The sequence below is a fragment of the Mauremys reevesii genome, linkage group 1, assembly GCF_016161935.1.
Source record: "Mauremys reevesii isolate NIE-2019 linkage group 1, ASM1616193v1, whole genome shotgun sequence".
NCBI classification, from domain to species: Eukaryota; Metazoa; Chordata; order Testudines; family Geoemydidae; genus Mauremys; species Mauremys reevesii.
Window position 1 is genome coordinate 348,537,245 of NC_052623.1, and position 22,827 is coordinate 348,560,071.

General features: G+C 44.8%; 1 protein-coding gene across 7 annotated transcripts in view; it reads right to left on the reverse strand.

The window, feature by feature from the left end:
* Window positions 1-3,023: 3,023 nt before the first annotated feature.
* The window catches only part of GATA3 (GATA binding protein 3), a 34,469-nt gene continuing 14,665 nt past the window's right edge, over window positions 3,024-22,827 (reverse strand). For 3 of the 7 annotated variants that reach the window (XM_039519544.1, XM_039519545.1, XM_039519543.1), the window contains exons 4-6: window positions 19,201-19,346; window positions 11,609-11,734; window positions 3,024-5,633 (exon numbers count right to left, since the gene is read on the reverse strand). In XM_039519544.1, the coding sequence (XP_039375478.1) occupies window positions 5,349-5,633; window positions 11,609-11,734; window positions 19,201-19,346 (557 nt within the window). In that variant the 3' untranslated portion in view covers window positions 3,024-5,348. Of the gene's footprint in view, window positions 5,634-11,608; window positions 11,735-19,049; window positions 19,130-19,200; window positions 19,347-22,827 lie in introns of all 7 variants that reach the window. The other 4 variants (XM_039519547.1, XM_039519546.1, XM_039519548.1 and 1 more) reach the window with 3 other exon arrangements.

Below are 22,827 nucleotides of genomic sequence, written 5' to 3' on the forward strand. Positions count from 1 at the left end.
GCGGAAGAATTACTTCTTGTGTCTTGTTTACAACACTCCTGCTAATCCTCATTGGTCAGTGTAGGGCCCCATCCTTTATTTACTGCATGCTTTTTAAACCCCACTCTGAAGATAGAATTATTCAGTTCTTCCTGGGTGTTTCCATGGCACTCATCACTGTAGTATCTGAGTGCTTCACAAACATTAACTCCCTGCGAGATGAGGGGGTGGTATTATTCCCATTTTACAGATGGGGAGCTGGGGCACAGAGAGTTTAAGGTCAAAAGTATGCACCAATTTTGGGTGCCTCGGCTGAGATGCCTAGGACCTGATTTTACAGAGTATTCAGCATTACATAGCACTTTATATATTCAAAGCACGGCTCCCATTGACTTCAGCTGCAGTTGTGAGCACTCAGCACTTCTGCAGATCAGACCCCAGGGTCTCAGGTTGAGCATCCAGAAACTGAGGAACATACAATTAGTGACCACCTGTGAAAAGTCTCCTTGAAGTGACTTGCCTGGTATCACATAGGAGCTCTGTGGCAAGAGGCAGGGATACAATCTCTAGGGGTGCATTCAACTGTCCTAACCATGAGACCATTCCTTCTCTCCCTGCAATCCCCCGTCTCATTCAGTGCAACCAGAATGTTTTACTGAGGTCCTGGCTGCACTTTTCTTCCTGCTGATCCGTTCAGACCCCATCCATGGCCCTACAAAGTCCTGGGAGCCTCCTCGACAACCTCCTCCTGGCTCAGGTCAAGATGGCCATCCATCACTTTAGGAGGAGGAAGCTGGATGGGGGTGTTGGGGCCTATTTCCGGTCCCTTATCCACTCACGTCTCCGGGCAGAGTCCTACAGACTCTCTGGATGCCTTTGAGGAGACATGGGCACTGTCCAGGATTCTCTGCTCAGTGTCCCCCTCTGACTTCCTCATTTTTAACCTTTGACCTCACTCCCGATCCTGTTTTTTCATGTATTGTCCCCAGAAATCAGTGATAGCCTGGGTCTAGCAGTTCCTCCCCTTAGCTGAGGGGTCAGGCCTTTAGTTTTGGGCAGCTCTAGACCTGTTTGTCCCCAGATTTACAAATAGCGCACACCTTCCAGCATCAGCAACAAATAAGGTAGGCGTCCACAGACAACAGGTTTGTTCTCTGATTTATCCCCAGAACAGGTCTCTCCTGTGCACTGAATGCAGATGGGGTCTTGTGAGAAAAAATAGTGTCTTCTCATGTAATTAGAGACTGTATCACAAGCATACACAAAAGTGGAGCAAATTAAGGTTGCAACCTTAATTCTGGCATTTCCCAACTTGGCTTTGCAGCTTTAAAATTGTTCTTTTATCATAGCTTGATCACACATACACACACACACGTACGGACTAATCCAACACTACTAAAGGCAACAAGAGTTTTGCCTCTGATTTGAATACGAGTAGAAGCGGGTCAATAAAGCACGTACTGTCGGAGATGATACTATCACCCTTTACCATTACTCAAAGCCACCACTGGGCTTTGGGCCAGGCCCTAAGTAAAACAAAACAATTAATGTAGCATCAAACCCAGAAGTCATTATTCATGCAAAGCTCCTGAGTCTTGCCTGAGTAAGGACTGAGGGATTTAAGCCTCCATAATACCTTCCATGATGAGTCGTATGCAACATGTTTTTACAAATAGAATAGTAAACTGGAGAAAAAGGATCTTTACTCTCCGACACACACAAATGATTTCTCATGTACCTGGTAGAGCTGCTGTGTTATTTCAAAAATGAAGCAAGGCAGAGTCAAAATTCAGAAGGGATCAGTTTTACTTAGAAATATTGTAGCAATAGATCGGTTGACAGCTCTCGGCCTGTTTTCATGTATCAGACTAGCTTTGGTATTGCCTTCTTACCTGTGTAATAGAAAAGAAAACCTAAGATGGATAAACTCTAGAATATGTATTCTAGAGAACAGAACGTTTCATCACTATGCAGAATAAATATAATGGGTGAGATTTTGGCCCCGGTGGAGTCAATGGCAAAACTCCCATTGACTTCAATGAGATCAGGATTTTACCCACTATCTATATCCATACCCAATGTTTTTAACATGGTACGTGTAATACTAAAGCATCCGACTTTTCAAGCCTTGACTTCAGTTTGAGTTCCAAGCAAAGAGTGCTTGTGAGATCAGACCTCAAATGACAATATGTTCAAGAAAGAATTGCATCCAACGTTTTATTACAGTTCCATTAGATCGATAGATAATGTCAGTAAAGTGGTCCAGGATGCAAGTCATAAGCAGAATTTTTCTCCCTGTTCCTCGTGAAAGACTTTTGGTGGTTAGGCCTGATCCAGCTTCCATTAAAGACAATGGAAAGACACCAACTGAGTAGGCGTTAGTGAAAGAGTCTTAAATCCATGTTCTGATCTCATTTAGAATGGTGTCGGTCAGATCAGAATCTGTACCTTAGTCTTTACCTCCAATCCGTTGATGAGTCAAAGGAGGGAAAGGTTGAAGTGTTATGAATTTTTAAAAAGGCAAAAAAAATCTCAATATTAATATTGCCAAAGATGATGACTTCCTTTGATTAGTCAGACTAATTGAGACTAGCTTTATCGTTAGCAGATGATTAATCAGGAGCCAATGAGATCTCTGTTTGCACCACAGTAATCCTCCACTCCATTTTATTTCAACATTTAGTCTTTATGGTTTAAATATTCATTGAGAAAGCAGGTGATTAACATAGCTTTGTTTTGATTTTTATGTTTACACATCTTTATCAACAGCATAAAAGGGAACCAGCCAGTGTTACAAAATCATTACTGTGTGTGCCATATACACCCCGGTCATTCCTCAGTTGTGATGTAGACTTATTTCGGCTATAGTTATTTGGAAGCAGGTGGGAGGAAGAAGCTAAACAAAGACAAAACAACAAATCAAAGTCTTCTTTGGCCCACTCTATTGTCATCTTGAACGTTACTCACAGGAACCGTGGGCCCAATCCTGCAACCCTTTGCTCACATGAGAAATTCCTACTCTTGTGAGTAAGCCCACTGAAGTCAATGAACCTGCCCCTGTTGCCCTGGGTATAGTCAGGTACCCAGTGCAACACGTGTATGACATGTTCCCAGATCAGAATGGTATTTTATAGCCACTTTGCATTGGAGTAAATGGTTACACACAATTCAGAGCAAAGCTGAAGCAAGCCCAATGGGTTTAATGCTCATCTCATGTACGTTGGTGTAAATCTTACTCTGAGTTCAGCCCAGTATCACCGACAGCACAGTTTGGCCCAATGGGACGACTTGAATGAGTAAGCATTAGTCATGTAAGTGGCTGCGAGATAGGGCTTCTACTTTGTAGGTAAAAGGAATTCAGCTGTTGCCACCGTCGGGGTATAATAATCAATTTGCAAGTCATCTTCGTTGAGAGTTGAATATTATTTTTGTTTAATGACAGCTATGAGGTCTACAAGCCTGACAGTGTTGCCAACCCTTGCCATTGTATCACAAGTTTCAGGATGTGCGGTGCTTTTCTTAAAGCCCCACCTCCTGGAGTCATGTGATTATGTAAAATTTCAACTTTATTTTTAAAGCTTCCAGCCCCCATCTTTGTGGAGAAACACTGGAAAAACATGAACTCTAAAGACTCAAACACCAGAAAGCAAGTTAAAAGACCCCCAAATGTATTTATTTATTTTAAATCTCAATATTTTCAAGTTCATCTCCTGAATTTTGGGGACCTGGCTCATGATTTTTGATGGCTAGGGATTGGCAATATAGATTTCATCATCATCCTTTGTATACTGTTAAGATTCCTGCTTCTGCAATAAGCTCCATCTACTTCTCTGAGGCTCAGCAGGAATGCAGGCTCTGTCCACGCAGAGCTCACTCTAGGATCTGGACTTTAGACTGTACAAAATGTCTCATTGCATAAGGAGGTGCTTTAGGGCAGCAATCACTAGCACAGAACATGAGGAAAGCTTATTACCATACAGGATTTTTTCCAAAGGTCCCGCGGCCTTTTTTTAAAGGCCTAAAGCAGAGTTAGGTACCTCTCTGCTAGCGGTACCTTTGAAAACCTCCCCACTAAATTCCTCATCGTACATTTGTTATCGTGGTTAGCACAGGGGCTTGAACCTGCCATCTCGGCCACATAAGCTTCTAAAGCATAAGTGAAAGGAATGATTCGCCTAGCTGGGAGCTGCAGCAGAGTCATATGCTTTGCAAATGAGGGGATCTGTAACAGACACTGAACAGTGGGTCACTCTAACATGCACTTCATTTATTTTATTTTATTTTTAAACCACCGCAAACATTGCACTGGCCGTCGAAAGGAGCTGAAAAAGATACACGTCGCCCATACCCAGGAAAGCTATTTAATAAATATCATCAAAACAAAAACGAAAAGAATCCCCTTCCACACACCGCCAAGCACAAAACGCCTGTAAGTCAACAGAATTTAATCTAGTTTATTCTCCAAAAAAAAAAAGAGGGAAAAAATATGAAAACAAAACAAAACCAAAAAAAATAAAATAAAAACAGGTCTTAACACTAGCAGTAAATAAATTTATACAACCATTCAGTCTGTATTATAGGATGAAATAAATCTACATCTTTCTTAATTTGGTGCTTTGAATTATACATACAAACAACAATTACAGGAACTTGTTCACAATGCGTATAGGCCTGAAGAATGGCTATCTGAAAACCCTCGCTGGCAATATCCATATGTTAACACTGATTGCCCCAAAACCATTATTACTTCCTATGTAGAAGGCCTGGTGCCTTGAATGAATGATCTGCCTACAGCTTTTAGTTAGTTAGTTAGTTAATGCATCAAACAACTTGAGCCAGCCAGAGAGAGAGAGAGAGAGAGAGGACACGACTGGCAGTTTGTCCATTCGTTCATTAGACCTGGTTCTTCTCAGTCGGCATTTTTATTCTCCTCCCCATGCGCCTTTAGAAAAATTTTCCTCTGAGTCCTTCATGCCTGTCTTTACAGCTTACCCAGATGCAATAAAGTCTTCCTCAAATGTACAGTATTCCTTACAATATAAGTTATATGCAATGTTCAGCTTTTTTTTTTCACAGCACTAGAGACCCTGTTAAATAGGGAAGATGAGTCTGAATGGCTTATTCACAGATGGAGTCCAGATTCAGAGGTTGAGAATACAGACACCATAGTGAGTTCCTTTAAAAAGTGGCAAACATCACTTTTTTTTTTTCCTTTTTTTTTTCTTTTATGCCTTCAAATAACATTTTTTTTTTAATTTTTATCCATTTGTTTTGGGCTTCAAATGGATAACAACACGCCTGCAAAAATGCAAGTATATAAAGTAAATCTCATTTTGAGACTGTAAGCATTCAGCAGGGGGACTCTGTCTCTAACCCATGGCAGTGACCATGCTGGAAGGATGATGAGGTCCGAAAGAGAGGCTGGATGGCGGGTGCATCGGTGTCGGCGTTGTCAGCATGTGGCTAGAGTGACTAAAAGGTGAAATGTGGCTGATGGAGGACATGTGTCTGGAGAGGGCGGCGGGGTTAAAGGAGCTGCTCTTGGGGAAATCTTCCAGGCTGTCATGGACCTTTTTGCACTTTTTGGATTTGCTAGACATTTTTCGGTTTCTGGTCTGAATTCCTTCTTTCTTCATAGTCAGGGGTCTGTTAATCTAAACAAAAATCAATTATTTTTTTATTGTTTTTTTTGCTGCTGTCCCTCCTCCCCCGATCACCATGGAACTCATCACCGACACATCATTAAGACCTTGGAAACGGCCAACCAAATTCCAGATCCGAACGAGTCTTTTGGGGGCATGTGCAAAAAAAAGCTGGTAGGGTTTCATGGTTGCCAAGATTAATGTATGTAACTTCCAGTGACCAAAAGGTTTAGGTTACCATGTTCCAGGACACTAGGTAACTGGAGTGCATCTGCAAAACAAGCTAGGGAGTATCAGCTCATATAGTCCTTAAAGGCACTATCTCAACCCTCAAGGCCTCTTGTTAAGGCAAATTTAAAATCATTAAAGCTAATATCCAGTGAAATAATTAAATCTCAATCGTGTCTACAAAGGACCTAAAATACTCTTGTCACCATCATAGGACTGGGAAAATACTGCAAAACATGAGCAAAAAGTATTATTGGTATTTTTTTTTAATAAATTTGCTTTCGACATGCTTACTCCTTTTTGTGTGTTCCTTTTCTGCAGACATTTCCTTGATCTGAGTTTCATTGGCAGGAAGCAAATTTAAAATTCACACACACAAATATTTGCAGAAAACCCAAACATTAAATTCTCATGCATGAACATTTGCACCAGAAGTGAAATTCACACATCCAATCAGGGAAGAGAAACAATACCATGTGACTTATCGAACCAACCACAACTAAGCGCAAGAAGGAAATGCAGAATATCTAATTCTCACAGGCTGAAATTCATCTCTATTCAGAGGCCAGTATCAGACACATGTCCCACATAAGTCCCACTTACGGTTTAAGGGCTTAGCTGGGACTTAAGTGATGCAAAGGCCTTTTCCTGACTTCTCTGCACAGGGATGAATTTCACCCACAGCAAACTATGCTCCATCCAGAGAGTTCAACAAAACCCCCAAAATATTAACCAGATCACTTTGAATATTACTATTAATGGAATATTTGAGGGAATCACAATCAGCTGGTGAATATCATGCCAGCGGGAAAAGAGGCTAAATATATCTGATAAATTATCCATCGCAAATTATTCTCTCACCTCTAGTAACTGATGACAAATAAAGGTGTAAAAACATAATTCCTGCACCATTGTGACCATTATTTACGACTATAGGAAAATGTACCTTCTTGTTTGCAGGCTATCGCATGGTGCTCTCCACCATAGCACATGAGTTATTAACTAATGTATGCAATAGTCCACTCAGGTAGGGCTAGTATTATCTCCATTCTATAGCGGAGGATCTGAGGCCCAGATCAGACAGGAAGCCTATGGAAAAGCCAGGAAAAGGACCATGCTTACATGGGTCCCAGTCTAGCACCTTTAATGACAAGACCAGCCTGCTTCTCAATTTGTAACTCAGAGGACTGGAACCTCTGAGAGATGAAGCTTTTCACCTGCAGAATGCTGGCTCAAATCCAGTCCAGGCCAGTAGTAATCAAAAGTTGCTATCATCCGAGTCTGTTTGATGGCCTATTTCAAATGAGTCAGTGGTGTCACCCCCAGTTCCTAGCGGAGAAGCATTCCCATTAGATTGCTAATGAGGCTGCCAATTGACAACAGAGAGGCCTGGGACTGAACGAGCACAGAATGTGAGCTACCCATTTCCTTCTAAGGACACTCAGGTTTGAAGAGTATTGGGGACAGTGGGCACCATTCCTGACCACACCGTACGTGTTCGGTAGATATACAGACCACTGCCGTCAAGGTGGTCAGTTCTGCACTTTCCACCAACACCGGGTGGGGGACACCAGAACATGTGGTCCCCATTTCTCCCAGCAGAGTGAGCGCTCGTGAGTTCCTCGCGGCAAGATCACATGCAATATGCGCCATGTGCAAGTGCTATACACAGGTGCCCTTGGTGATCCAGCAGGAAAGACCCGAGGCTGAATTTTGCTGTGATCCCAGTGGCAGGATAGAAAGAGATTTTGGTTTTCCACTGACTTTAAAATGTAGTTGCAGTATAATTAAAAGGTCACCCCTAGGAACTGAACCCACGGATCTTTCTCTGTTTCCACTGCACATAAACATGAGGTCCAAAGGTTAGGACACGGCTCCCTTTTCAACAAAATTACCTCTGCAGTAAAAGTGAAACACATGCTAAATAAGAGATTATTTCGAGTAGCATAATAATAGAAATGGGCCAAACACATGTATATGAAAATCATTCATTTCAGATGGATCCCATTAATTATGGGCAGTCCTGCAAGGAAATATGTTCTCTGCTTTAATTCTGTCCTTGGGACACACTGTTCTGCTGGCCTGTAGCTTTCACCTATTGCGAAATAAGGGTCAGCACTTGCACCTTTTGAAGTCAGTGGCAGCTCACACATTTAAAAGGGTGCACGCTTGAGCTCTGTGAGCCCGATCCTGTGAGATGCAGAGGGCCTCCTGCAGGGTGCTGAGCATCCTCCACTCCCTTTGAAGTCAATCAGGCCTAATCCTACTTCTAGGGAATATTGCATGTAAGTTCAATGCGGCAAGATCGGCCCCGAAAGCCCCAGATTCAATACATCAGACAGATAGAATAGTCAGAGATGACCCATGCCTGCCCATAGTGGGGGGGCAAAGTGAGGGCAGACAGCTTCAGCACTGTTACTGAGCATGCTCAGTCCATGTGAGCATGCTCAGTACAAGCCAAGCACCAAATCTGGGCGGGTGGGCGGGTGCTGTGACTCTGCATGCTCCCCTCCCCCCACCTCAAACCCCACCCCCACCCCCCGCGTCGCCTCTGGATAGTCTTATATATTATAGGTCTGATCTTGCTCAGACTGAAGACGGTGGGATTTTTGCCATTGACTTCAATGGTGCTCTGTGGCTGCAGCAGATTTAGTCATTATAATGTTCAGTTAATCTCTAGGAGTCCCTGTATCTGAGAAAGCACTTGAGGATCCCAGAAGGCACCCTATAAATGTGCAATATTAATAATTATCAATATGATTGTTAATGGGTCCTACTAAAGTCAATAGGACATTTGCCAGTGACTTCAACAGAAACAGGAATGAGTCCCAAGACTATTATTACTAACATCCTCCAGGCAATTGGGTTTGCTTTACCGGCAGGAGTCTAGTGGAACACTAAAAATAAATTAGCATAACCAGGAGGGTCAGGGAATAGCGTCAATATTATTCCCTTGCTGTATTAGCCAGGACCCAGCCCTGCTATCATGCCAGCCATGGAATTGGTCTCATTGAGAGTTTTCCCTACAGATCATTTGCAGGAGTGGGCTCTAAACAGACAACAGTTTAAAGGTCTGAATGAAACCCATGAATAAAAACACGAAAAATGCAAGAACAGTGAAAAACGTATTCCATATATTTGATCCATTATATTCAGTGACTATTCCTCACAGTGCCCACACTAAAAGATGTTGAATGCTTCTTTGGAGGGACAGGGGGGCCTTAAATTCATATTGATCACCACAGCTTACTAGACACTCATAGCACTGGTTAAGAATGGACTTATCTGATGAGACCCAGAGACGTACAGACTTCTGTCTCACCGCTCACTGGAAACTAGTGCTGGTTTAAAAACGCACATGGCCAGATCCTCGGCCTGTGCAAACTGGTGTTCCTCCATCAACTTCAGTGATGTCCCTTTGCAGCACCTGAGGATCTCTACACTTTCTTATAAATATATTTGCCTCTAGAGGAAGCCTGCCCACCTGCCATAACTGGCCCCCTCTGTAGCAAAGCATTGACTGAAGGATTAGTCTGGTGCTATTCACAAGACAGTTAACACAATCTTATTGATCCTGCCTCCCAGAAAGACAGCAAAGGAGGTGGCCTCCGCTTGAAGGCAACTCAGCAAAACTCCCAATGCTTTACAGCACATCATGGAAATCAGTCACCACACGGGATGCTGCCTTCCTGCCCTCTTCCTCACCACACTCCCAGGTATCTGCTTTCACAGCCTGCCTTCTCCCACCTATGTTCCCTCTGCTTTGGTTTCTTTGCTGGTATTCGCTTATCTCCCTAACCTCCATAACACGCTAGGGCCTTTGCAGTCAGAGGCTCTTACATTGTCTGGGCAGGAGAAAGGTGTTAATAAATAAAACCTTGCAGTCAAAGATCTTTAGATCTGGGAGGGGGGGTGGTATTTTCGAGTGAAAAGAAGTGCTGGGAGTTGCTACCTTCCCTTTCCCATCAGGGCTAAAGACAGAGCTGCAACTGGACATCATCCACGAGGAAAGAGGATCTTATTCATTAACGGCCAGTTTTGAAACTCTTGCTGATCAGTATCTTACTCCACCAGCAGTCCCATTTAAGCCAACAGATCCACTGAGAGCAAGATGCCACTCGACTTGATACTTGAGTAAAGAGTATCAGAATCTGGCCCATGTACTATAGCCACCACCTGGGTTGTTGTCACCAGCTGAAGATGTTTTTAAAGAATGTGAAAGTGGTTCTAATCTGCTCAGCATGAGTGATGTGCCCCATGTCACAAATTTCACAGCTGAATCTGAACTTCCCCAAAATTTGGATCTGGGGGGGGTGGGGGTGCCTGGATCAGGTCCATGACACACAGGATGCATAGTCATAAAAAAATGAAGAGGTGAGTGAACCAGCAAAAGCCAGACAGGTTTGGATAGGAACCCGAGTGTTCGGATACACGTGACTGAACTGGAAACTTTACAAGAACAAATTCTCTCCTGAGATCCCTGCTACTTTCTGATCCCTCTTGGACTGGAAATACCATGGGACAGTTCAGTGTTTTCACTACAGATTCCTGGAGCCAGCTGCCATTGGAGGCAATGGAAGAGGGTGGTGCCCTTCATTCACTCCTTGAGACCGAAGGAGGGTGGAGATACGTGAAAATGAAAACGAATGGGGAGAGTGACCAAACTTTGTCCCGTGCTCAATAAGGGAGGCATGGCTAGGCTTGGGCAAAGATTTTGGTCATTTTTTATTTTACCCAAACTGGTTCTCTCATCCCTAGAGACAAAACAGCTTGAATATTAAATGGAAATGATGGCCCAGCTACACTCAGCTCAGTATTTCTAAATGAAACATAAAGCAAACAACCACTCCAAAAAAATGTGACATCAAAGCAAAGCAATTGTAAATCTTTGCCTTCTTTCTTACATTAATTATTATTAGTAGTAGTAGTATTCCATGTATGTAATGAATGTAACAGTGTGACTCTTAAAAGTCTATTATTAATTAATCAAATAAAATAAAATAATAATAATAATAATTGGTATAATTCTTTCCAGATCCCTTTAGCGCTTTCCTTAGGGCACGCATCCCTGGTTTAGGTGAGCTGGCTTTGCATGAAGCTATTAGATTAAATCTACCAGACATTTCATTCATTTCCCCTTCCCTTCCACAAGCAGCGCTTTAAAATTCACAGCACAGGTTTAGCAGACTCTTAAATCCCACTAACTAAATCAAATCCTCTTCATTTTAGGAATTGAGTGTACCATCCCGGCAATTATAGCTACCTTTCTGAGTGGGGGGGTGGGGGAGAAGGAAGCAAGGAGGGGCCTAAGAAATAATGTCTGGTGTGTTATTTTTGTCCTGAGTTCATATTTTCTCAAGGAACCGGACTCAGCATCCAAAGCGTATCAGTTTGCAACATGGCATGTTGTCTTTTCCAGTGTGCGGAGTCCAACACAAAGTAGATAATATCACTCTCTGTTGAGAAACTCCTCCTTTCTTGGCTTGCGCACGGTAAAGGTATATCGTTACTGACCTGTGGGCCTGTCTAATAAGGCTTCAAACCAGGTCCTGTTACATCAATTCTATTTTAATCAAAATCATTAAGGAGGGGACGGGGAGCGTTTCCTCATCCTGGCTAATGGTCTGATCCTGGCAGGTCCCAAAGGGATAAGCGGGTGTTCAGAACCTCTCAGGATGGGGGCCCTTTAAGTTCGGGAGAATTTTTAATGTACGTGCCTGAAACAGAAGCTTCCTTACGAGAGTTACAGTTACACTTACATTGTGCAGCTTGTAATAGAGCCCGCAGGCGTTACAGACAGGATCACCATTGGCATTTCTCCTCCACAGCGTGGTGGTGGTGGTCTGACAGTTTGCACAGGATGTGCCCGCCCGTCTTGCTGCAGACTGAGGTAGAGTGGGAGAAAAAAAAAGCCCCCGTATTAAAAAGATTCAATCAGCAAAACCACTGAGCCAGCAAACAGAAACTGGACAAAACTACTGCACGTTGCTAAATGACTCGTGAGAACAAATAGTAATTCTTAAAATCCCCAAGGTGCGTTCATCCCAAATTATATAGGAACGGCACTGGGGGCCTACGGTGAGTGCCAAACCTCCAGAAGAAATCATCCAAAACAGCAGCTCTGGCAGATCACGTTTCAGAGGGGAAAACATTACTTAAATGCCATCAGGCTTTTCCATTTTAAAACTTTCAGGCGCCCGTGGGTCTGATTCTGCATTTAGGGCCCAAACTAACAACCACTGAAGTCAACGGAAAGCCTCGCGTTGACCTCATTGGGTACTGGATCAGACCCTAAAGCACATTCAAAACGCAGATGTCACTGGGCGTTTTGGATGTGCAAAGAATGCAGGATCAGGCCCCAAATAAGGCTCTGTCCTGTAGACTTCACTCACATTGAAGCGCACAGAATTACTGCACAGGCTCCATCTTGTAACTCATATTTCAGCTAAGGTGGCAGCAGCTGATTTATCAATCACGTAATTTTAAGCCAAACATTTCAGTTCATTTGAGTATTTATAGATCTGAAATAAGACTTCATCATTTTATAGAAGCCATATAAGAAAAGGAAAAAAAGAACCATTTTCATTACTTGTAAAATAAGAATTTAGAAGGACATTTGGGAATGTACTCCCTCTTTTATACATATGTTATAATTAACAACTGTTATAATATGTTATAATTAACTTTTACCATTTTACTCCACTCCATCCATCTGCGACGGATAAACTGAGCTCCTTACACTTTGTCATGTGTTAGGGTATGGCTACACTACCCACTGAATCGGCGGGTAGTGATCGATCTATCGGGGATCAATTCATCGCATCTAGTGTAGACGTGATAAATTGATCCCCGATCAGTCTGCCATCGACTTTCGACTCCTGTACTCCACCGTGGCGAGAGGCGGAAGCGAAGTCAACGGGGGAGTGGTGGCAGTTGACCCTGCGCTCTGAGGACGCGAGGTAAGTCGACCTAAGATATGTCGACTTCAGCTACACTATTCTCGTAGTGTAGACCAGGCCTTAGGCTTTCAAATAAGATCTTTAAAGCCAAAGTCCTTTCTGCCCCTCTCAAACATTAAATGGTTACTGGGCTCTGATTCCACACTTATTCATTGGCTTCAAAGGGACTACTCATGAACTGAAAGTTAAGCATGTGCTTAAGTGCTTTGCTGGAGCTCGGCACCACTCAGCACCTTGAGAAACTGAGTTTTAATTCTCTTCTTTGTGCCACTAATCTAGCCATTTACCCCACTACCCACTCCAGCTGTCTATCACAGCACGTACAACATTTAAAAACCACTAAATTTCTGGACACTATTATACAACAAATCTTAAACTCAAACGTGGACATTAGGGGTAGTGTTCACTTTAACTGTGAATTTCCTGGCTTTTGGTAGGTCATGTTACAACTTAAATAATAATTAAAGGTTGTGTGGGAAGTCAAGAGATGGGGGAGGGGCTGTTTTATTGGGCATTACATGTCCTTTGTTTATTGGCTGGTTGGGATTTTCATTATTTAGACAAAAGAAGCGTGAAACATAAAGTAAATACATACACACACAATAACCTGCTTAGAACACTTGCCATGCTCAAATACAAAGGGGCTGCCACGATCTGAGCCAATGGGAGCTTAGGGTATGTCAGGAATGCACGGATCAGGTCCTAGTTGTGTATACAAAGTAGGGAAGATATGCAGCAATTTGTCTGTAGTTCAAGCTATTTAATTTGGTTTTAACTGTTAGTCTGCATGTGATGGGCTATAACTGGAAAAACACTGTGGATGAAATCCTGGTCACATTGACTTCAAGGAGTCTTGAGATCCTGAACCTAGACTTTGCTCAATGGAAACTCCCACAGACTAAAGAATCAAGCTCTGAGGACCTCATCCCAAGCACCAAAAAGTTTCCAATTGGCTTTAGTGGGCTGTGGATTGGGACCTAAATGTGCTAAAACTAACATGCAAACATTACATTTTCTGCCAAGTCCAGGCTACCAAAAAGAGAAAAGAGTGAAGCCAAGGTGGGATGCAAATATGGCTAATGATCATGATAAAGGAAAGGGTAGTTTTGCTCTGATCTCATTAAGGAAAATGAGGATTAATTAAGAGATCTGACTGGCAAACTTTTAAACAGGGGAGCCCATGCAGAGTAGTAGTATGTTAGGCAACATGTGAAGTAAACAATCAGTTGCAGTCTAGGGCCTTGTCTACACTACAGTGGGAGACCAGTCTAAGTTAGGCAACTTCAGCTACGTGAATAATGTAGCTGAGGTCGACATACTTATATCTACTTACCTCGGGGTCCACACTATGCAATGTCAACTGGAGACGCTCTCCCATCAACTCCCCCTGCGCTTCCCATTCAGGTGGAGTACAGCAGTCGACGGGAGAGCAATCTGCGGTCGATTTAGCGGGTCTTCACTAGACTCGCTAAATCGACTGCTGATGCATCAATCGCCATGCGTCAAAACCTCCGGTAAGCGTAGACAAGACCTAGGTTTATTTTCTTAATGTGGGAATTCTTTTTAGCCCATCATAACAGATTTTTCAATGCAAAAATTGCAAAGAAAATAAATGTTAACACTCCAAATTGTTTAAAAAATTATGCCAGGTGTCTGCATGCTCTGAAGTGAGTATATTCAGATTTACAAAAATATGAACTGCAGACACATACTTGCTAGGCAAAGGGAAAAGTGTGTGTGCACGCGCGTGTGTTGATTTCTGATCCTGCAGTCCTTTCTTGGGCAAATCTAAAGCCCCAGTCCTGCAAATACTGAGGAACATGCTTAACTTCAAGCATATGAAGAATCCCACTGAAATCAATTCAAATTAAGCGTGTGTGTCAGCATTTGTAGGATCGGAGTCGAAAACTGACGTGGGGACTGATGCTTCAGTTTCTGCATAGGCTCATTTCCCATTCTCTCCAATGGTCATTCCATAAGTGGAGCAAGAGCAGCACCAGGCTCTAGGCTTTCAGTGGGAGTTTTACCCTTGTCAGGCCTGAAGTATTGGGCCCCTGGGGATATGTAAAACCAGTGATATTTGACTCAGCCCATGCAAGAGGAAATGTCTCCCTTGGAGACATTTTGCGGTTTTGTGCCCTATGCCACTGATGTTCACAATCAGTAATTCCACACGACACAAAAATCCTCATGATAAATGTAATTTAAAGGCCAAAAAAAGCATTATTCTTGCATAATTATCTCTTTCTGAAAATAAATACTAAAAAATAACAGAACTCAGGGTCTTCTCCTACTCCCATTGATGTCAATGAGAAAACTCTCACTGATTTCAATGAAAATGAGCAAGCCCAAAATTAATTGTACGTAGTACAACTGGAGTGTGAGATTACCATGTCATGTCCTGCAGATACAAATCCTCCCTGGCAGAATGCACAACAACAATACTTTGTACTTATAGAGCATCTCCTGGGGGAGGATCTCAAAGCGCTTTTCCATTCACTAGTGAATCCAGCTACCCTCTGAAACTAAGTAGATCTGGTTTTAGGCGCTATGGTTCACAAAGGTTATTAGTCTGATCCAACTCTCATAAATGAAGCCTGCATTGATTTTAGTCAGAGCTGGGTGGGGGTGTCCTGTCTTTGCCTTCAATGGGCTGTAGATCAGACCCTCTGAAACTAGCCCAAGGTCATACAGGAAGCTTGCGGGAGCGAGAGAAATACATCCTAGATCCTGTGCCTTAACCACACGCCCAGCCTGTCTCTCTCACTCTCCTTTTGATAGTTAGAACAGATCAAGTTGAGCCACAGACGCCTTTTTTTTTTAAATACATAATGAAATGCAAATATAAGTCACAGCTCTGTTGACATCTGCCTTCTTGGGGAAATTTGGCAAAAAGTAATGTGGTATCAAATGGAGGCAGAGTGCTTACTTTGTTCAGTTTATATAGAAAAGGGAAAGGCAAAAATCTAGAAATCTAACATTTATATATGTCACCAGTTAGTACAGACCATGTTCAAACTGCAGGGACTTTTTTTGGAGGGGAGGAAGGCGACTTCATTTTAAGGGCACAACACAGGATATATATATTTTTTTTTGTAAGTGCAGCTTTGGGATGATTCAGAGCAGTCTTTGATGTGTGATCACACTTGCTTTGAGAGCACACCTTGCAGCTGCCTGGGGTTTTGTTTTGGGGTTTTTTTCAAGCCCCTTCTCCTTCTAATACATTCAAACTCCTCGGTGTTTGGGTTGGGGAAGCAGAGCTGTTGTTTATGGGTTATCTCCAGTGCTCAGATATCCGGCAGCTTTTTCCTAGGAAGTTAGCTTTACACATGAAGAGAGAAAGAAAAAAAATAATAAAGACAGAAAAATGTGTGTGTGTTTAAGACAGGGGAATGGAGAGGGGGGAGGGGCATGGAGGCTGGAGCTTCCCAAAATCAAAAGCCTACAAGCACTTCCCTCCCTAGAAAGTTTTTCCTTTTTCTAATAAGGGCAGGAAAGAGACTCCGTTAAGTAGGACCAACAGTTTCTTTTAAGGGAAAAGTTCATTGTAAGTAGTGGAGCAGTATTGCCTGTACTGTGCAGTGTTTGAGAGAGGAGGATATACCGGGGAACTTATCCCTCTGTCCCCAAACCTACATGTCCAGTCCAAGACAACTGCATTTCTCCTTGCAGTGTTATCTTTCCTCTGGTCATTTAGGACTTGGTCCCAAAAAAGACGTAGCATTTGCATATGTTAATAGTCCTATTCACTTCAATGGGACGAGTCACAGGCATAAAGTTAAGCAGGCGCCTTAGGCCTTGTCTACACTATGGAGGGGAGATCAATCTAAGTTACGCAACTTCAGCTATGTGAGTATTTACTGCGGGGTCCACCCTACGCCATGTCGACTGGAGACCTTCTCCTGTCAACTCCCTTTGCGCTTCTCGTACAGGAGTCGATAGGAGAACGATCTGCGGTCAATTTAGCGGGTCTTCACTAGACCCACTAAATTGACCACCGATGCATCGATCGCCAAATGTTGAACCCCCGATAAGTGTACACAAGGCCTTAGTGTTTTCAGGACTGGGGCCGTAGGTGCGTGCGTAACTCTACTCATGTGAGTAATCCCACTGGAATCAATGGGACTAGTCACTTGAGCAAAACTACGCACGTGCCCTGCACAAACCCACTGGCTTACTCGCTGTGCATAAAGTTAAGCATGATTTGCAGGATAGAGGCCTAAGTGTTTGCAGGATCTGGGCTTTAAGGGGAGTTGTATTATTCTGTCTGTTAATTCTGCTGTTAAGTACCATGGGGCAGGAATCACACTTTCCTCTGTGTTTTGAACAGCAGCCAGCATACTGTCAGCATTTTTAATAATAATAATGAGACTAAATGTTCCTTCATTCTAAACATGCAGTCACTTCCCAGGGAGGGAACAGAGTTTTGTCCCACTCCCACCTCCCCCCCCCCCCCCGCCTTGTTGCTTGCATGATCATTAGCCAGGCCTTCCAGACTTTTTGTGGCTTCCCAGGAAATCCACAGACAGATCACTGGGGATGCTAAACATATGATGCGTATTACAGTTACAAGACCTGAAACCATTATTTAATGGAATGAGGCATTTATTTCGGTGCCCTCGGAGGGGGCTGAGGCACATGCTTAACTTTACACACACCATTCACTTCAGTGTCATTACTCACAGGTTCTGCCCTACACCCTGCGTCCTCGTTTACACCCGTGGGTGTAAAACTCCTACCGGACCGGAACGGTAGCATTTTACACCCACGTTGCACTGATGCAAATGACTATGCCAGGGCGATGGAGGATGGGGCCCAAATTGAAGCATGGGTGCAATCCTTTGTGGGATTGGGGCCTAATTTATGCAGGGTTGTGGTGGATTCTCCATTACTGACCATTTTTAAATCAAGAGGGGTTGTTTTTTTCTAGAAGATTTGCCCTGGGACTTCTTTTGGGGACATTCACTGACCTGTGTTTTCCAGGAGGTCAGACTAGATCAGTGGTTCCCAAACTGGGGTTCGTGAACCTTACAGAGGATTCTTGGGAAAAAATTCCCTAATGGCGGACAGAGCTGTCCCTAGGAACCCCGGGCAGCATGGGGCTAGCAGCACAGAGTCCCTGGACTTCCAAGAGCTAAGCAGATCAAAGCAAGCATATCTATCACACTGAGGAGATTTAAATTTCAAGACTTCTTATAAGAAATGGAAAGGGAAGTGGATTTTTTTTGCTGTTTTTTAAATTAAATAGGCAGCTAGGATTGTTTTTTAAATTATTATGAAGAACAAGTTTAAGCTTTGTTGTAACGTGCGTTGTTTGCCTGGACTGCTCAAGACCTGAATGCTTATGTAGGAGGAACTCTTTGAGTTGGCTTCTTAAATACCTTCATGCTGTTTCATCTGATACTCCTTGATGAAACATAGGAGCCTTGTCTTATAACAGGCTTATTCAAAGTGATACAAGCTATGAAAGTGAGATCTGGAAGAGTGTTGCCGTTTTCCTAATGTAATAAAAATACTGTAATTATAAATAATAATAAATAGCGTGTAATAAGCATGTCATAAAAACAAATTTTATATTTCCAAGATCGCTGCTTTTATCATTTATTTTCAGGTAAAAGAGAAAATCCCTGGAAATATTCATTTTTTAGGAGGGGGTTCGCGAGACTTGAAATTTTAGTGAAAGGGATTCACAGGTTGTTAAAGTTTGGGAACCGCTGGACTAGATGATCGCTATGGCCCCTTCCAGCCTTAGATTCTAGGAATCTATCAGTGCCAATTACCAAGGCGATTTGTTGTCCAATCAGCAGAAGTTGACCACAGTGGATAACATGCTCCATCCTAAATACCGCAACAAATAAACTTGAAAACTCTTTTGAGTTCAGAAAGGGAGGGAAGGAAAGGATAAGTCCCTTTAAAACCCAGCTGTCCCTGTAATCCCTCTTGGGTGGAGGAGAAAGAAACGCACAAATTTCCCCCATGAGGGTTTCAAATTTAAAAAAAAAATGGGTTTCAAAATCTCACTCTTTCAAGGTGAGGCCTCTCAGACCTTGTGCTCTGCCACACTTCTCCTCCAGCCGCTATTCCCCACCCCAGACCCATGTAAGAAAATCCGCATCCCTTAAAGTAATTCCTGTAGATAGAGATTTGTAAAGGCACAAATATAAAAAAAAAAAATGGTACGTAACTTGGCAGGCACAGTGTAATGTGGGGGATGGGCTGAGAGTCTCTCTATAGCTCGTACTTTAAAACCCCTCTTCAGTACAGACTGACATGTCTGTGGGCTCTCCTGCCCTTTCCCTGCAGAAAGCTCGCCATCCTGGGCTGAGGAAATCAAACACAACAACGACAGAAAGTTAGTGCTGTCTGGCTCGAAGCTCCGGAAAGGGACTTACCAGCCTTCTCTTGGGCTTAATCAGGGGCCGGTTCTGCCCGTTCATTTTGTGATAGAGTCCACAGGCGTTACACAGATAATGCCCGGTGCCATCTCTCCTCCACAGGGGGGTTGAGGTAGCGCCACAGTTTACACACTCCCTGCCTTCTGGAAACAAGAGGGCACATCGTTCACTTATGGAAAGCAAAGGGGTGGGGGGGGGCGACAAGTGTGACAGGCCTCTGATCTAGCTCAGCTCCCTCTCCCCGACGCATCGCCTTCCCCCAGGCCCTCTGCAAAGCCCCGGCCATCGCTTTGTTCGTTATTTCTCACTCGGGTTGTCGTTCTGGTGGCCAGACAAGCCACAACCCCAAAGCTTTAGGGGCCCGATCCTTCCCCACCCTCCCCATCGGTGGAGGCAGGATCAGCCCCTGGCTTGTTTCGTCTGCGCTGCTGGAAACTGTTCACTAGCCTGCGCGGAGATCATTACAGTTAGCAAGGAAAATAAAGAGGGGCCGGATCCTGCAGGACTGGCTAGCACCAGCTGCAGGGAGTTACATGGGACTGCTTCTCCCACACGCTAATGTCGATCAAAGCCCACCCTGTAACCCTTCCTCACATTAGTAGCCCCTACCTAGGGACTGGTTCCATTGAAACTAATGAAGCTAGTCCTGCCAGCAAAGTGCTACTTGCTCCTTTGAATAAAGGCTCCATAGAATTCCTAACTCCCTCTATCCCTGGCCTCGGCAGGCAGGCCAGAAGGTTTTGGTATATTCCAATGAGTTAGGGCATCGGCGAAATCGCATCGATTTGGCTTGACAACACCAATCGAGCTTTAAAGCCTGAATGAAAGCCCTAGCCCAGCCCCTGCGCTGCCTATGAGGAGTTCCTAGAGGTCTGTGTTTTCTTTTAAGCCAGGCAGCAAAGCAAAAGCATCAGCAACCGGTTCAGTGAAGAGAGAGATTCAGTCGATTTCTGGCGTATTCAATTAACAGGGACAGTATTTCACTTGACTGGTGGAAAACAAACCGAAAACAAACTCAGATTCGGTGCCTCACCCCCACAGGTGTTTTGTCACTCTCCTCTGTTGATGAGGCTTTTAATTAAGTCTTCCAACAGAGATACCTAGGGGACCCCGCAATGCACATATGGGGCCAGTGCTGTGGCTCTAAAATATTTTGTTTCCTCTCCTTCTTATCAACCTGCTTCCCATTTCCTTTCTTTCTCAAGCAGGGAGGGAAAGAGGTTGTCAGCTGTCTACTATTTTAATGTTGATCCTGTATTACTGCCATTTGTTTAACCTAAATAAGCAATATCTTTAATATTGCCCTGGCTTGCAGTCTCCATCGCCTCCTTTATTCCCACCTTGCTAAAGTCAGGCTGAAATTGCGACAACAAACATTAGGCTTTGCTGCTGGCTTTGGTTCAGACAAACCAATTTTAAATCTAACCACACATCCCCAGAGCTTTCAATAATAAACTATCCTGGTGATTGTGCTTATTCCTTTGGTTAAAGATGATCGCCTACAAACTAATCCATGTGCTCAGGGAGCAAAAAGGAGGAGGATCGAAGTTGATCCCTGCACACAGAAGAGTTATGGCCCAACGCTTACTTGTAGGCATTTGGGAACAGGAAATATATGGGGTTTTTTTTTGCTACAGTCACAGGAGTGGTTTTTGTGCTCAGGGCTTTGTTGAACCAACCTAGCCACTAACAGTACAGGACCCACCCTCCCGCACTGAAACAATTCGTTTCCATTCGTTCTTTGAAAGAAAAGACGAGCTGGTTTGTAAACCTCAGAGCTGCTCGCGAACCGGAGCCCCGCACGGCTTTCAAAGCCTTCGATTTCAGAACGAAACGCGTCGGCTTAATCGCAAAGCAGGGGCCCGATTCCTGCCATCCTCCCCGCAGACCCAGAAAGGGGCAGGCGCTAGCCCGCCCTTGGTGTGTGCGCCGAGGGGGTCCTGCCCCTGGGGAAAGGGCTGCAGGGCTCAGGTCCCCACCGAGAGCTCAGCTCAGGCAAGCCCGCCGCCAGGGCGCTCCTGTGGGGCTCCGATCGCGCCTAGCACGGGCCCCGGGGTCATTCACTCGCGCTGGTGCCCGGCTACACCGCGTTCTAGGGCCGCGCCGCCACGTTCCGGACAAACAACCCGTGGCCCCCGGCCGGGCCCAGCCGTCGGTGGGGGGGGAAGCGTTGCGCTCCGCGGTTTGCTTGCGGAGAGGCCCCGCTGCAGGGGCAATGGGAAGCGGGGTCTGCGGGAGCCCGGGGGGGGGGGGGAATGGCTCGCTCTGTGTAGGCACCCGGGTGACAGCGTGACAACCTTAAACATGGCAGCAGCCGCTTGCAAAGCCCCCCCACCCACGCTGCTCTAAGGACGCTGGCTCCCTGAGCAGCCAGGCTGGACTGGGGGCCGCTGGCGCAGCGAGGAGATGCTGCCGGCTCATTTGATTCACGCCGGGCCTGTGGGGCCCATTACAATCCGTGCAGAGAAGAAGAAGAGAGAAAAAAAAGAGGCATCCGCACCCTAACCACAACCTTCAACCGTTTTTCCAAAACGCTGCCGCCTGGCCTGCCTGTTGTAGCGCATTTGCAAACAGCAAAACCCCACAAAGGTAGCAGCCGTTTCTCCCTCCTTCACCTGCGACACCTCCAGTCCCTTTGCCCACCCACCTCCCCGGCTTCCCAGCCCAGCGCGCTGAGGTTGAAATGGCAACCCCACCACAAAGCCGGCGCTGCTTTTGGTGCTGCAAACCGCAGCTGCCTTTCTAGAAGTAACAGAGAGTGTGGCAGCAGGACAACAAAAACAAACTAGCCAACAACAACAAGGAGCCGGGGGGGGAGGGGAAGCTTTGGAAATGACTGGCCGGACGCGCACACCGGGCAGGCGGGTTGCGGCACGGCTGCTGCTGCAAACGCCACCTCCCTACCATCTCCTGGGCACCCTCTTCCCTGAGCTGCCGGTCCGGGTCTCAGGGCTGGGGGCTCGCCAGATAGGCTGTCTAAAATCAAACCAAGAATGCACCGGACTTTGTTCCCCTCCGAGTCCATTTGCTTTCCTTCCCCCTTGATACACGGATCAGTTTGTTCCCCTTAACACTGGACATCAGCAGTAAGTTCCCCTTCCTGTTCTATTCTCTTTCCCTCTCTTTTGTTTCACTCCATCTCTCTCTTTCTCTCTCTCACACACCCCCAGTCTGCTTTCATGTACAGAACATGCAGGTCTGGGGTTTTTTGTCACTCTAACCGCATCCGGACCCTATTAAAGTTCCTGGCGTTGGATAAACAATGCAACTGTCGCGTGCAGCAGTCTGAAAATAATTGGATTAGCTCGAACATATCAGCTAAATAGAGACAGTCCCTGCCCAGACAGTCAGAGTAAATGTCACCCTGGAAAAACCCTGAAAACGGATCGCGTTCCTGCCAGGCAGCCCTGCAGCAGCCTGCACAGAAGGGGGGGTGGGAGCTTTGACTAATCGTGCCCTGCTGCACACAGAGGGAGAGAGCATGGGATATATTGGTTTTCAAAGTCCGGCTCGTGAAATCTTTGGGATTTCACCCAGCCGCCCGGTCTAAACAAAACTCCCTTTTGCAGAACGTTTTCCCAGCGCTGCTACAAACTGGCATCTGAGCTGCGGGGGATGAGCCTG